We start from the raw sequence: 14375 nt of genomic DNA on the forward strand, positions 1-14375 counted from the left end.
TTTACTGGATAGTTAACAAGATTAACACTGTATCATTTGGCAGGTAAATGGGTCTGACCACAAAGGAGCCCCTAACCATTATGTTCTGGACAACATGGATGTAGAGTGTGGTCCTGATATTCCAGATCCTGGTGTTCAGGTATTCCCAAAATAGTTTACTGAGTATCCACATTTTTCATAGGCTTGACTGGATGGTTAAAAAGATTTACACTGTATCATGTGGCAGGACCATGGGTCTTATCACGACGGAGCCCCTGTCCAAGATGAAAACCCAGAACCTGAAGATGTTAATGATTTTGTGGATGTAGATGTTCCTGACAGCATCGATGCATCCCATGTATTAAGCCTTTCTACACCAGCCACACATGTTCAGGTTTAACGTTTTTTTCCTTCGTTAACCTGATGCAAACTGCCTGATTATTGCTTTAACTGAGGTTTTAATCATTTCAGCCTATAAAAGAATCAAACGATGGCGGGAGTAGCGACTATGTCCTTAAATACCGCCACTTGTCTGCGATTGTTGCCGTGGGGCCAGCTTATTATGTTCATGAAACAACCAAACCTTGTCAGCCTCTACCACCAAAGCGTATTCCTAGACGTTCTCGGCTACTTGATGATGAAGATTTCATTGGGGATCATAGGATCAAAGCTCTTTCCAACAGCCGTAAGAAGAAACCAACAAATTCCCCATTCCCACTGGTCGATGAATCTGAGTTCCAGAAATGGAAGGTTGTACTTGATGAGGACAAGGATCAGTAAGTTAATATTTATCCTTTTGATGGATATGCAAACAATGATTTAGGTGTATTTTATCAAAACATGTCACACTTTATGTGTTTCATAGGTACTACACTGTATGCACTGGTCACAAACTCTCCAACCGACATTTCCTGGATATTGCAACCAAAGAAAAGTGGATCACAACAGAGGTAACAAAACTATATGGTCTTATCATTCAACTAACATATCCTTAAATTGGATGACCTTGTAATTATATCTTCCTGTCATGCATCATATCCAGGTAATTACGTCAATGCTTATGCGGCGTAGGGCAACAACTTTTGCAGCTAAAAGGGTAGTCTTCCTCGACCCCTAGTTTGTGGACTTACTTGTAACACACCATGAAGATTTCACCAAAAGTGATGAGAAGGAAAACTTCAATTGGGGGCCAAGTATCAAGGCTTATGTCGAAGGGAAGTCTACCGAGAAATTAATGAAATCTGCTTTCCTTAAAGATGTTGATGTTCTGTACGTCCCCATGAACTGGGGTTCTACTCATTGGGTAGGTTTGGTCATCAACTTGAAGCTTCTATCTATTGAGATCCTTGACCCGTTCGTTGAACCTTTCACCAATGATGTGGTAGCTTTCCAAATGGCTCCGGTTATACAATGTTTGCCTTGGGTACTAAAAAAGTTCGTCAAGTCTGACATATCGGAAAGCCTGAGTACTTCTCCTTTCATATGGTCTCGTACGCGTGGTTTATACAACAACAAGGGAGATGGAGATTGCGGCCCTGTGAGTGTCAAGTTTCTCGAAATGCACGCGTTTGGACTTGGTTTGATGGAAATGGCTGCACTTTCTGACGAGATTGTAGTATGCATTAGGAAGTCATATGCCATTGACACATATGTGTCATTCGTTGAAGGCGAGTAAGCCTAAAACTATTGTTCGTCATTTACCTTTACTGTATTGAAACTAAAAAGCTATGCCTTTGAACCTAGTAATATTGATGTAAGACTACTCTTTTGTTGGCTATGGAAGTTTATGTAAAATATGTAAAATACTTCGTAATGCTTCTGATGTTTGGATGGTTTATGTATTTATTAATTAATTGGCGTTTAGATGGTCTTTTATTTTCTTATATTATGTACACATATTTAAGAGTACGTGTATATATCCCGGCTACCTGTACACAAAAGTGTATTGCTCTTTAATGGATGGGCATGTATACTGAGCAATCCCCTAAGCTCCCAGTCCGTACTTAATTTAGCTGGATGGATCTGGCAACAAGGCATCCACTTGTGTAGTGGGCAGTATCTATGATCCAAGTGTGTAGAGTTTTAAAAACAAAAAAGCTGTTGATGTAATTAAGGCAGTAAACGAGTAGTAGTAAAGGTCATGAAATCAACATATATCACTATTTTAATCTGTCTAATCAATTGCAGAGCGTACTATTGATAACTGGATATCACTTGTGTTGAAGATATTATCTATCTTTTATTGTTTTTGATCAATGTTGGAGCCCATGTATTGCAAAATCTCGACAGAATATCAAAAATTGATACTTATGACACAATCTCAATCCGTCTAATCAAGTGCAGAGCGTTCAATTGATAGATGGATATCACTAGTGTTGAAGATATTATCTCCCTTTATTGTTTTTTATCAATGTTGGAACTTGGAACCCGTGTTTAAAATATTTTTTGCTTTAAAAATGGGTTAGATAGTTACACTTGCCCCATCTTATCTTTATCTAACTATTGTATACAGAATATCAAAACTTATATTTTCTAAAAACTATCATTCTGTCTAATCATGTCCATAAGTTTATCTCGATTGCTTGAGATAACTAGTTTTGCTAAACCAAAAATTGGAACACGTGTTTATAATATTCATTCTTTATAAAAACTCGAGGTTGTTACCGGTCAAATACAGCTGCATACAGATTACATGGACCAAATGTTAAATAACAAGACTTCGATACAACTATATCTTACATATCAATACCCAAAAACACATTAAAATGCACATTACAAATAATAATACAGAATAAAAAACAATAGGCTTATGGAAACCCTAGAGGATCTCACAAATTTTTTTCGACAACCACCAAATACGGCGATGCTTGCAGAAGATGTCTGTGTTTTCATACATTCGATAATGGCGTCTGAATTCAGAATAACAAATCTCAGCATAGTCTGGCGAAGGGAGCAATGCACCGGATGGATAGAGATAAGAATGTTCGTACATGTTATCTCGGGCCATCCTGTATCTAGAAAGCTCATAGATTAATATACGACCAATACGCCTAACACCCCCCGAGAGCAAAGGATAATGATTTGCACCAAACAGCGAAGGGTAACGGACAACCTTCTCCTCATTACCTTGACAAATACTAAGAACACCACAGGCAAGTGTTGCATCCGCTTCCTCTGGGACGTTGCGACTGAGTATACAAATCCCACTAGCTAGATCTCTCTCCTCTGCCATAACTCTTAGCCCTTCATAGTAGATGGCAATCTTGTTGCCGGAGTCATAGCATCTCAAGAAGAAACGCCGGTTACGCCATTCAATTTGGAGGTCGCCGTGTGGATACAATGATGTGTTGATTTCTGATGGATCCGTACATAGGCAGTAGATAGCAGCAGCCTTGAAAACTTGTTCATTGTAAACAGCTTTTTTCCCTCTTTGTCCTGCCCTCAAAATTGGACCGAGCACCCACCATCTGTCTTCACCTACAAGGGTTACTATCTTCAAAAACACATCTTCTGGCAAATCCGGCAACTTTTCTTCTTGTCCTAACATTTCGTTACTCTGACTTTACATATGACAATTTTAAATGTAGATGGCTAATTTTCAAAGAATCCCTAAAAACTCCTACTTAAATTGAGGAATTAGTCATGTACACCTATGTTACTGTACGACCTATGTACACACACATAGGCGTACAAGTAACTTTGATGGTACACTACTCTGCACTAGTCCAATAAGTTTGACTGTACACATACTAAGGAGTACATGATCCTAAAAAATTCCTATTTAAATTGCTGAATTAAGCAGGTACACATATTTTCCTATACGGTATTTGTACTCACACATAAGTGTACAGGTAACATTGTGTCAAATCAATACGGTACCCTACTCTACACTAGTCCAATAAGTTTGACTCTACACATACGAAGGAGTACATAATCTTTCAACAGTTAAGGACTAGTACCTATGTGTCCCACTAACTGTCATATGCTCACAACAGTTAAGAAATCAATTGTTATTTCCCCAACACCTTCTATTCTCTTAGTCCTTACACAAATTACTCATTTTATAAATAGTTTCTCTATTATATAGGCAAGGCTTAAAAGAGCATACTCAATATTTTAGAGATAATCATCGTGCATTAAGGTCCCCCATCTCCCTTCAATCCCCCATAGTGGAAATAATCCAATAACATCTATAATTGCCCACTTTATTCCATCGATGCCTTTCCCAGATCTGCCCGACGATATTTTAGTCAGTATTGTAAAAAGGGTTGCTAGGGATGACATCTCGTTCCTCGCTCCTATCTTGAAGTCTGGCCAGAGAGGGAAGAACTTCGTATATCTAGCCGAAGTACTATAGGAGGCATCTATATACTCATTAATTCAACATCCTCCTTTCATTTACACATCGTATTACACATCTGGTCGTCTCGCCGGACCAGGACGTTACCGTCCCTTTTTCGAGAGATGTCTCCAAGCCGGAAACAAGAGAGCAATCTACCACGAAGGGTTAAGGGTTGCCGCTGTAGAAAGGGACATTAAAGGTGCAATCGCCCTACTAAGCCTGAACATTCCTGAAGCCGGACATGCCACCCTTGCTTGTGTTATGCTCTCAATTTGCACCGGGGAAGAGGACATGGCCATCCAGTACCTACACCTATTTGGATCTCATCACCATCCGCTATTGTCTAAGGGTGTACGGTTTTGCGGGGAGGAAGTTATTAGGGAATTAATAAAATTTGATACCCCGTACAGTCATTCACTCGGGGAAACGTTCAGGTATCCCGAATGCCCAACTATCCCAAACCCTGACTGTGCTATTCTCTGCTGCTTGCAATTTGGCGTTTCAGGGCTACGGTATCGCGACTATGATATTAGGTGCGTCAATTGCTACATTTGGTGGTTGGCCAATAAAGTTTCAGAGCTTATTTAGTGTGTCTGGCCCCCCCTTTCTAATAAGTATCTCTCATCAAAATATAACTCCTTCTTAGAAGTTGTAATGCTTTGTTATGTTGTTTCGTTTTTTGAATAATCATTTGCTTCTGTATCCTATGTAAGCTTACTAATTTTATGTCGGATTCTATGTTAAATAATGTATTGTTGTTTACTGTTTTAATGTTAAATAATGTGTTAAAGAGAAAAGGAATACAAAAGTTTCAAGAGTCATTGTTTTTGTGACCACTTGTTGCAAATATATATTTACTTCAATATAGCATCAAGTGTCTTTTACACAGGCTAAAGGCAAGTGTTTCTCTCCATAACGCTACTATTTAAAACTATTTTTGATTTGATGGGTGATGAAGACTCTCGTTCACGCCAAAGGCCAACAAGTTTTGCGTCACATCAACCTAAAGGCTGGCACATTTTTTGTAGTGCACTTTAAATCAGAGAATTAATAAAATATTTGTTCCCAAATAACATATCTTAATATAACTTTCTATTAACACAGGAACTATTACATTTGACATTTACTAAAGAACATACTTACATCTGACTTTTACTAAAGCAGATCAAGGATACGCAATGCAGTCTCGTAGATGTAACACCCCTCGCAATGATAGTCTTCGCCGTGCACCTCACTACAGTCAGGGGTGTATAATTTTTTTGTTGATAGAAACTCCCACAGGTAACCGAATGTTTCTTCCAACGGCGGATCAAATCTCATCAAAGTCTCGATTAGTTCTTCACACATTCCTTCTATAACAATCGAGTAGATTTCATGGTAAGGATTACCACCAAATCTGTCAAATATAACATCAAATACGGCCCCAACCATGTCACCCCTACCCGCACACATCTGAAACATGGCATACGCTATGGTTGTCGGGCCATGTGATGGCACTAGTTGATCTAGGAGGTTTAGTGCACCGTGGACATCTTGATTTTTTGTTATCAGCCTGAGCGATTCGTAATATAAAGCCATTTCATTTTCATAACCCAAACATCGAACGAAGAATTGCCTACCTATCTCACCTTCATATATGTTTCTAGGTGTGTAGCACAAGGTGGAGATGTTCGCTGACTGTAAAACCTCCCTTGACAACGCCAAATCCCTTCCACGCTTGTTACTCCTTATAACTGGACCAAGGTAACTATAATTTTCATTTCCAAGCATTTTCAGTATTATCATGAAGATATCATATGGTATTTCTGATATTGACATTTTCTTATTTCCATACATTGAATATCTTCTATTTATAGTGGGTATGTCAAACCCATATCCAACTACTTTTTATTCGACCCACAAGTTGCCTGAGGTGCCTCACTGTACAACATCAAACGTGTATGGTTTGATGTACAACAATATTGACACACTTACCTCTGTACACCGATATATGAGTACGGGATATATTCAACTGGGAAGCATTATATAGTGAATTTGGATTATCTGTACACCCACATATGAATTTTGTTAGTGTACACCAATCATGTACTCAAATGGAGGTATACGGGTTGTTGACTGCGTGAATTCGTAACATCTGGGTACCATCTTCGATTATTTGTACACCCACATATGAATTTATTTAGTGTACACCAATCCCGTACTCAGATGGAGGTGTACGGGCTGTTGACTGCATAAATTCGTAATATCTGGTTACCATCTTCGCTTAACTGGGGTGACTGACTGCACAACTACATACGTGTATGGTTTCATGTACAACAATATTGACACACTTACTTCTGTACACTGTGTATTAGTACGGGATATATTGGACTACGAAGCATTAGATAGTGAATTCGGATTATCTGTACACCATCCCGTACTCAAACAAAGATGTACATAAAACTCCCTGTGTTAATGGTGTTCACACCGTACATTAGTTGAGTTACTTGATGTTAAAACCCCAGCAATACACATAATGCTGGATACCCGTACGGGGCTTAATTACCGATCAAACATTTAAGGAATCTACATTTAATTACCAAAAAACCATACACTCGTTCATCAAAAAACTTCAAAATCCGACAAAATACTTCACCGTCTACATCATCGGAGAGGAGCAGTACATGTTACCCTATTGTGTCCAAAACCACCGCAACGTCCACACTTGTTTGGTTGCCTCGACTTATTATTTCCCTGTAGTTACACATTGCAAACTATATTAGTTACTATATTTAGAATATAATTTGAATACATCTTAAACATTTCTATATTACCGAATACTCTCCTGCAGAGTGGATGCGCAACTTCGGGGGTCTCCCTGGTGGTCTCCTCGTTATCGGAGGACTCAAGCAGACAACTCACTTCCGCTGGATCTTGGACATGCAGTATAGATGTTCCTACTGTAGGAGTCCATGTTGATATCCTATACATCTGTCCAACAAGTGTCATGTACTCCAAACCCCTGTCATGAGCTGCAGCCATTGCGTGAGTGCAAGGGAACTTGAGCTTCTGAAACTCCATGCAGGAGCAGGTTTTGTCTTTCACTGACACAAGGAACTGTTTTCCATCCTTTGATGTAACCTCGAAATCCCATTCTCCTACAGCAAGTACACCCATCCCTAGTCCTCCTTTGAACCGTTTCAACAACTCTCTTTCAACTGCTATAGGTATATCACCAACAGTTCTCGAAATCTTTTTCCTACGTGATTCAAACCACCTAGCTAGCATTTTCCTACTAAACTCCAGCAATGCTACAACAGGACTACCTCTAGCTGGTATCAATGCATTGTTCAAGGACTCAGCAATGTTAGATGACATCAAATTATACCTCTCACCGGCAAAATGAGCTCTGCTCCAATTCTCGACGCCAATTTCTTCCAGGTATTCCCAACATCCTCTATTCCTTTTTTTAATCCTAGCATACTCAGCCGCAAAATCCTTCTTTCTATACATGTTTCCTGCCCTCCACACCAGTGAGGGTAGTCCACTTTTTTTCTTATACTTACCTTTCACATTTCTTTTAATGTGGACAAGACAGGCTCTATGATGTGATTGGGGATACACCTCTGAAATAGCTTTTAAGAGAGACGCATTTCTGTGAGAAACAAATGTTAGCTCATCACCATCAGGAACTATATCACTGAGCTTTTTCATAAACCATCACCATGAATCATCGTTCTCATTATCCACAACCTCAAATGCTACAGGGAATATCTGGAAATTTGCATCCTGGCAGCTAGCAGTAAGTAAACATCCCCTATATTTACCAAACAAGTGTGTCCCGTCCACCACGACAACCCTCCTAACAAATGGTAGGCCCTTCACACTTGCGCCTAGAGCTAAAACCACGTACTTGAACCTCTCTTCACCGTCCACATCAACCTTTGTTTCCATATGGTAAATTGTTCCTGGATTAGCCAACTGAAGGACATGCAAATACACAAGCAACAATAGGTAACTATTCTCCTCTGTCCCGTGAGCTGTTACCACTGCAAGTTCTTTTGCTTTCCAACCCTTCCATTAGGTCATCCGTATGTTGTGCTCTGACAGGACACACTCTAGTAAGTCTCTAGCTCTTGGTACACAATATGCTTTTGCATACTTTGACCTGAGAAGCGCGGCTACGACACGGGATGTGGCATATGCTGAGAACTTGCTACGTGTCTGTACATCACACGTATGCTCTAACTGTGCCTTTCTGACTTCATATTCTTCTGTCCCACATACCTGGTGGCCGTACACTCGCCAGTCACAACCTTTCTTGTCATAGCATTCGGCAACCAATGAGTCCTTCTCATACCGTGTGAATTTGTATATAAATACACGGTTTATTGCATATATAGATAAACCAACCATGAAATCCTCTCTACTAGCAAATGTCCTCCCCACATATATGTTTTCGTCCACATTGGCTGCCTTCTCGTTCAAGTACTCGTCATCAAACATTGGTTCTAGGTCTTCAAACCCATAGATCTTGTTAATCGTTATGCCTTTTTTGAAACTCTGTCTTATCTCACCCATATCGTCCATACTACCAGGATTTTGATAATCCTCCCCCATCCAGCTCACCTTTCTCGTTCTCTTTGTAGGCGGAGGATTAACAAAATCCTGACTGATGTTGTCTACGTCGCTTCTCATTGACTCATTGCTGGTTGGTTCAAGTCTTGTTGGACGTACACTGCCTCATTCTCCTCCATTTCACTCCCTCCATAACTACTCAATTCCCCATCGTAACCAAATCCACTGTCGTCCCCACTTTCAAAATCTTCAAAATCTCCTTCCCGTTCAGAATCTTCCCCCTCATTCATCAACGCATCAATACTCTCAACGTATTCTACTAACAAATCATCTTTCAGTTCACTACTTACCCCACTAATTTCCTGGTCTGTACTTCTTACTCGTCCCTCAACGCTCTCTACATGGCTCAGTAGTACGGTATCACTTAAACCATCCTCAGATATTGGTTCAGTTTGGATGGAATTTTTACCTGATTTAACCCTAAGCATCTCCTCAACGCTTTCTACATGACTCAGTAGTATGTCTTCACTTAAACCATCATCCTCAATCTCCAAACTACGTCTATTTGGATTATCCACCGGAACGACTGGATTATTTTGCATTATTGATGTCATCAATCCTCCAAAGTATCCTACTTTCTCACACACTTGATTGGTGACCCCATCTTTATACCCATCGGAATTCACACCCTCCAAAATAAAGCTCCCGTTAATGTTTCTTATTGCAACAAACAAACTTATCGATTTCTCTGTAAGACTCAGAGATTTGAAACACCTGAACTCTCTGTCGTCTCTAATAACCGTGGGACCAGGGGGTGTTCCATGCATCTGAGCTAGTCTGTCCTCGAACATGTAGCTTAATTCCATAACATTTGTGGATTTACCCATACCGTATAGCTCCGTGATTTTGTCTTCTAAGCTTTTCATACTATTCACACTCGACAGCCGTACACACCGCCCCCCAGAGTTGTGTCCATTTTGAACTCCCATTCACCATTCATCCACAGTATCCACCTCCCCGACTGGACGACAACTGCATCATCCACTACATTGGCAGTACAATTATCCGATCAGTAAGATGTGAGCGGTTAAGTACCATAAATCATGAAACCTTTATAAACAAATCTTATAAACATACCTTCCATGTCTCCTTTCTGTATCTCCTTCTTTATCTTCTTTATCCTTCCAAACTCTTCCCAATGTAATCTACTTCTACGATTTTACTGGTCCCATAGAAACACCTTTCCAAAACTCTATACTTACTGTACAAGTGTTTACTTTAATATCTGCCTCGATTAGAGTTAATATATAGGTGCCTGCCTCGAGTATAGTTAATTTCACAACTAATTAGATATGGGCTTTTAATTAGCAAACCTAAAGCCCAATAATAAACCTTCTTCCACGTTAGGCCCATTAACTATACTTCACAAGGTTTTAATACGTGGTTTTAATAAGCCGGAGACAAACAGCTTTCCACTGTTCCGTCCCTCTCTCCTTTTTAAAAATTAAATATCGACGGGAACAAACCTGTAATCACACCCAAATCTCACTACCCCACATTTTTCTCTATCTTTTACCAACTCTATCTCAGACACATTTTTTCTCCAATTTTAAATAGTGTTAGTACTACTTTTACAATTAAGTTTGTAAAATGTACTAAAACGCAAACATGCCCTTTTTTGAGCTATTTGGTGTTTTAGTACAATTTAATAATTGTAAATTTAATTGTAAATAATAATTTAGTATATAACTGTTAATATTTGAGAATTTATTTACAAATAAAATCATCAAAAGCAACTTCATAATGATCAATGCGGTCCACCCTATTTATATTATCAAGTAATGTTCCACTAATTTTTTTTTGATTTATCCAAGCAAATAAGTCTCTCCCAAAGACTAATTCAAATTCAAGTTTTGAAAGAGCCAAAAACTAAAAAAAGTAAGAAACCCAAAGACCACGCCGACGACATTGCTTATGCACGTTTTGTCGAGTAGAGAGAATAGAATTTTCTTGAGTTTCTTCCTTCTTCAAAGACAATGATAAAAAGGGAACTTTGAAAAGGCAGAAAGATGTAAATGAATGGGTCAACGTTGGAATTTTTGGGTAGTTGAGTTTCCATACCAATTTAGACGTTTGGCTTTCTTCTTTCACTAAATGCTATGTCTTTAATGGTCCCAACCTCTTCTTATCTCTGTCTCTTTCAATGGTCTTTTATCACTTAAACTAAAAAGACTAGAGTTGTTCAATCTGAAAAACTTTAGTTACCACAGTAAAAACCCTAGTATAGTATGAATGGTTTTGGTGAGATTTTGGTTCTGATTCGAGTGTAATCGTCCATCAAATATACTACGACATTTCTATTTCAACGTGAGTTTATTTTCTTCTTGTTATTCAGTTTTAACCATCCTGGTTGTAAAGGGTTCAATTATTTGGAGTGGTTACTTCGGTTTGGTGTCAGAGGGGATTGATTGGGTTAATCTGGATCGGACATACCTATAGAAACCCATCGGTTCCATGATGAAACCCGACCTAAACGAACCAATTCTATCAACCCAAAGACATTGAATTGATAAATCATAAATAAACCTGACACACTCCTTGCTCAATGATCTACTAGATAAGATCCCCTTTATGGATATAGCATTGCATTTAGTAATCTTTTTAAAGCAGTTTCACTCTTATCAGCAGGCAAGAGCAGAAACACAGCACATAAGAGTTATAAACCAAATTTAAATCATATATCTAGCGCCAATGAGGCTTGTGTTGATAGATCCTACCCAGAACAGAGCTTTTCTAGCGCCAGATTCTCATCACCACCACTTGATTCAATGGCACTCCTAACCTGAGCATCTCCAAAACCCATCTCCACAAGTTTCTTGACCTGTGAACAAATCAATCCAACACGAATCTTTTAACTACACAAACCAAACACTACATTTTAACCTTTTAAATCCATTTCAACAACTCACTTTTTCCTCTAGAGAAGAGTTCTTGGCAAAAGTCTCAGTCCAGTAGCGAGCTGTTGATACAAATACTTGATAGTTCTTGATATACTGTAAAACATCAGAGATAATGTATTGCTTCAAAGAGACTAAAAAAACAGGGCAAAAACTGAAGATGATGAAAGGTTGATGGTAGAATAATAATAACCTGTTCAGCTACAACAGCATCTTGAGGGTCTTTGGGCTCAGGTGCAGAGAGTAATGCCTGGACTGAAACAAGAGCAGTCTTCAGAGTAAGAGCTGGACTCCACTGGTCTTTCAAGATATCCAAGCATATTGCACCGCTCTGGCTACTAATATTTGGGTGCCTGTAGGTTCGATTAACATGAATCATCAACAAAGATTGAACAAACTAACATACAATCGCATCAGTAGTGACCCTTAAAAAACATCTTTACCAGAGATTGAACTTTTGACCACAGATAAGACAATTATCAAACAAATACCACAAGGACAGAGATAAATAGTTGTGCATCATAACAATGATTCAATCTCTATGAATCAGAGTCAACATCTTCTTACCAAACTCTGGTTGAAAACTGCATCTTCGGAGGCTCAAATGGATACCCTTCTGCAATTTTTAATAAAAAGAGATCGATTATGAACACCAACACAATACAAATCAAACACCCGAAAATCTCAACTCCTAACACCAATCGAAACAAAACCAAGTGAATCCCATAACTTCATAATCCCCAAAAACTAAATTCTGGGTATTGGAAATTTAACAATCAAAGGGCCTTAAAGTAGGAGAATTTGGGATCAGACCTGGCATGGTGATATCGATCTGAAAAGTTCCGCCTTCGTAAGGAGTACCGATAGGACCAGGGATGGTTCCGGTGAGTCGGGTGAGATTATCGGCTTTCGGGCTGACCCGGATACCCGAAGAATCGTTGTCTCTGCTGCAATCTTGAAGCTCTTTCTGGACTCGACTGAAATCTATCATCTTTTTTTTTGATATCTCTCCTCCGATTGAAATCTCCCAAAGAAAAGAGAGGAGGAAACCCTAACAAGAAAAAAAAAAAGATTGAAACTTTATTTGGTGGAGAAGTGAAGCTTCTTTTCTTGCATCTTAAGGGAGTTTATCCAACAGTCCTTTTTTTTTTTTTTATGTATTTGTTTTTGTGATTTTCCACTGTTTTTCACAAGTTTTTTTCTTCCTCATATTCAATTTGAGAGCAATTAATGTTAAACCGGAATAAACCGAAATTATATTTGATTTCCATTGTGGTTCTCGGTTTGAATCTGACTTGGTTTAGGATACTACAATTCATAGACCAACCCCAACACCACCGGATGGCAATACGTAACAACTGAACTAAGTGCCTCATAAAGAATAGGATTTATAAAATGACATACATCAATAAACTTAATTTATATGATCAACATTATAACCATCAATTTAGTTACTAATTTATGTATTGCCCAACAAATTTTGGTAAAAATTAGAAACTTAACATATAATATGTGAACAAAATCTTATCAGTATGCTTATACAATATATAATATGGACAGTGGCGGAGCCAGTGAAGCATTACCAGGGTCAATTGACCCTGATGAAATTCTAAAAATTAGTGGAATTTTTATGAAAAAAAATTGACCCTTATGCAATAATACAATTGACCCAGATGAAATTTTGTGCAATATTATAATTGACCCACGTGAAATATTAAAACACAAAAAGGCTTTAAGTTTAAGGCTTTCGATATGAAATATTGAGCCCAACTATTTTTTTTTTTTTTTTTGCTTAAAAAAAATATGACCCTGGTGGATAGATTTTCTGGTTCCGCCACTGAATATGGATGGTTGGCAGTTAGTACACTTTCACCGAGTGTTTAAGTACATTTTCATTTCATTGAATTGTGTGAGTTTAAACAACAGAAAAAAATATTTTTGCGTTGATATGTTTTTTGAATTAACAAGGGAAATGATATGGATAGTTGTGATTTTTCTGTTCTTCTTGTTGTTTGGATCTTTGAAGTCCAACCATTATCACCAAACACTCCACTTCTTGCAAATCAATACACGCTTAAATGGCCGATTGCGAGTTTTTGCATTCATTGTAGTTAAAACCTCCACTGCTTGCATTCTAGTACTATAATTAGCAATCTTTTTTTTTTTTTTTTAAAAAAACTAGCAGTCTTTTTACTTAAACAAATTATGAGTTTTTCTAAAAAGTTCTAGGTTTTCTTTTTGCCTTCGTACACTAGCATTTAATTTTTCCTTTCTTACACTAAATTTGTTTCTCTTATAAATACTATGTGTATTTTGTTTTTCTAGTGTGATGATAGAAAACAGCTAAAGAGAGGACAAAGAGGAAGAGAGAAAACTTCTAATACCTATAAACAGTTGATTATAGTAAAATATGTAGTAGCCCTCGGAGAGAAAGAGACAGAATCTTTTTTAAGGTGAACCATATGTTTTTTTCTTGCATTTAAAACTATAACAATTTGATGATGTCTATTAACTTTATGTTTCTAAATTTAGATAAGGTA

The 14375-nt window shown here is 38.1% G+C and overlaps 1 protein-coding gene and 1 pseudogene across 1 annotated transcript; both read right to left on the bottom strand.

Annotated features, from left to right (window-relative positions):
• Nucleotides 1–6964: 6964 nt before the first annotated feature.
• LOC104763351 (uncharacterized) lies at nucleotides 6965–8998 on the bottom strand (annotated as a pseudogene).
• Nucleotides 8999–11489: 2491 nt separating this feature from the next.
• On the bottom strand, nucleotides 11490–13028 carry LOC104761071 (ubiquitin-conjugating enzyme E2 27). Its single transcript, XM_010484094.3, has 5 exons — nucleotides 12649–13028; nucleotides 12403–12451; nucleotides 12029–12188; nucleotides 11848–11931; nucleotides 11490–11759 (listed from the first exon to the last, which is right to left on the bottom strand). Exons 1-5 carry the CDS (start codon nucleotides 12824–12826, stop codon nucleotides 11652–11654), a joined length of 579 nt encoding a protein of 192 aa, XP_010482396.1. The 5' UTR covers nucleotides 12827–13028; the 3' UTR covers nucleotides 11490–11651.
• Between the last annotated feature and the right edge of the window lie 1347 nt (nucleotides 13029–14375).

This window comes from Camelina sativa, chromosome 18 (assembly GCF_030686135.1).
Source record: "Camelina sativa cultivar CO46 ecotype springtype chromosome 18, ASM3068613v1".
NCBI classification, from domain to species: domain Eukaryota; kingdom Viridiplantae; phylum Streptophyta; class Magnoliopsida; order Brassicales; family Brassicaceae; genus Camelina; species Camelina sativa.

Bases quoted from the DNA above. Each gene is read 5' to 3' on its own strand.
- LOC104761071 (XM_010484094.3), bottom strand. From the start codon at position 12,826: ATGATAGATTTCAGTCGAGTCCAGAAAGAGCTTCAAGATTGCAGCAGA. The intron at 11,932-12,028 runs GTTATTATTATT...GATGTTTTACAG, and splicing joins ATGCTGTTGTAGCTGAACAG to TATATCAAGAACTATCAAGT. The intron at 11,760-11,847 runs GTGAGTTGTTGA...ATTTGTTCACAG, and splicing joins ACTCTTCTCTAGAGGAAAAA to GTCAAGAAACTTGTGGAGAT.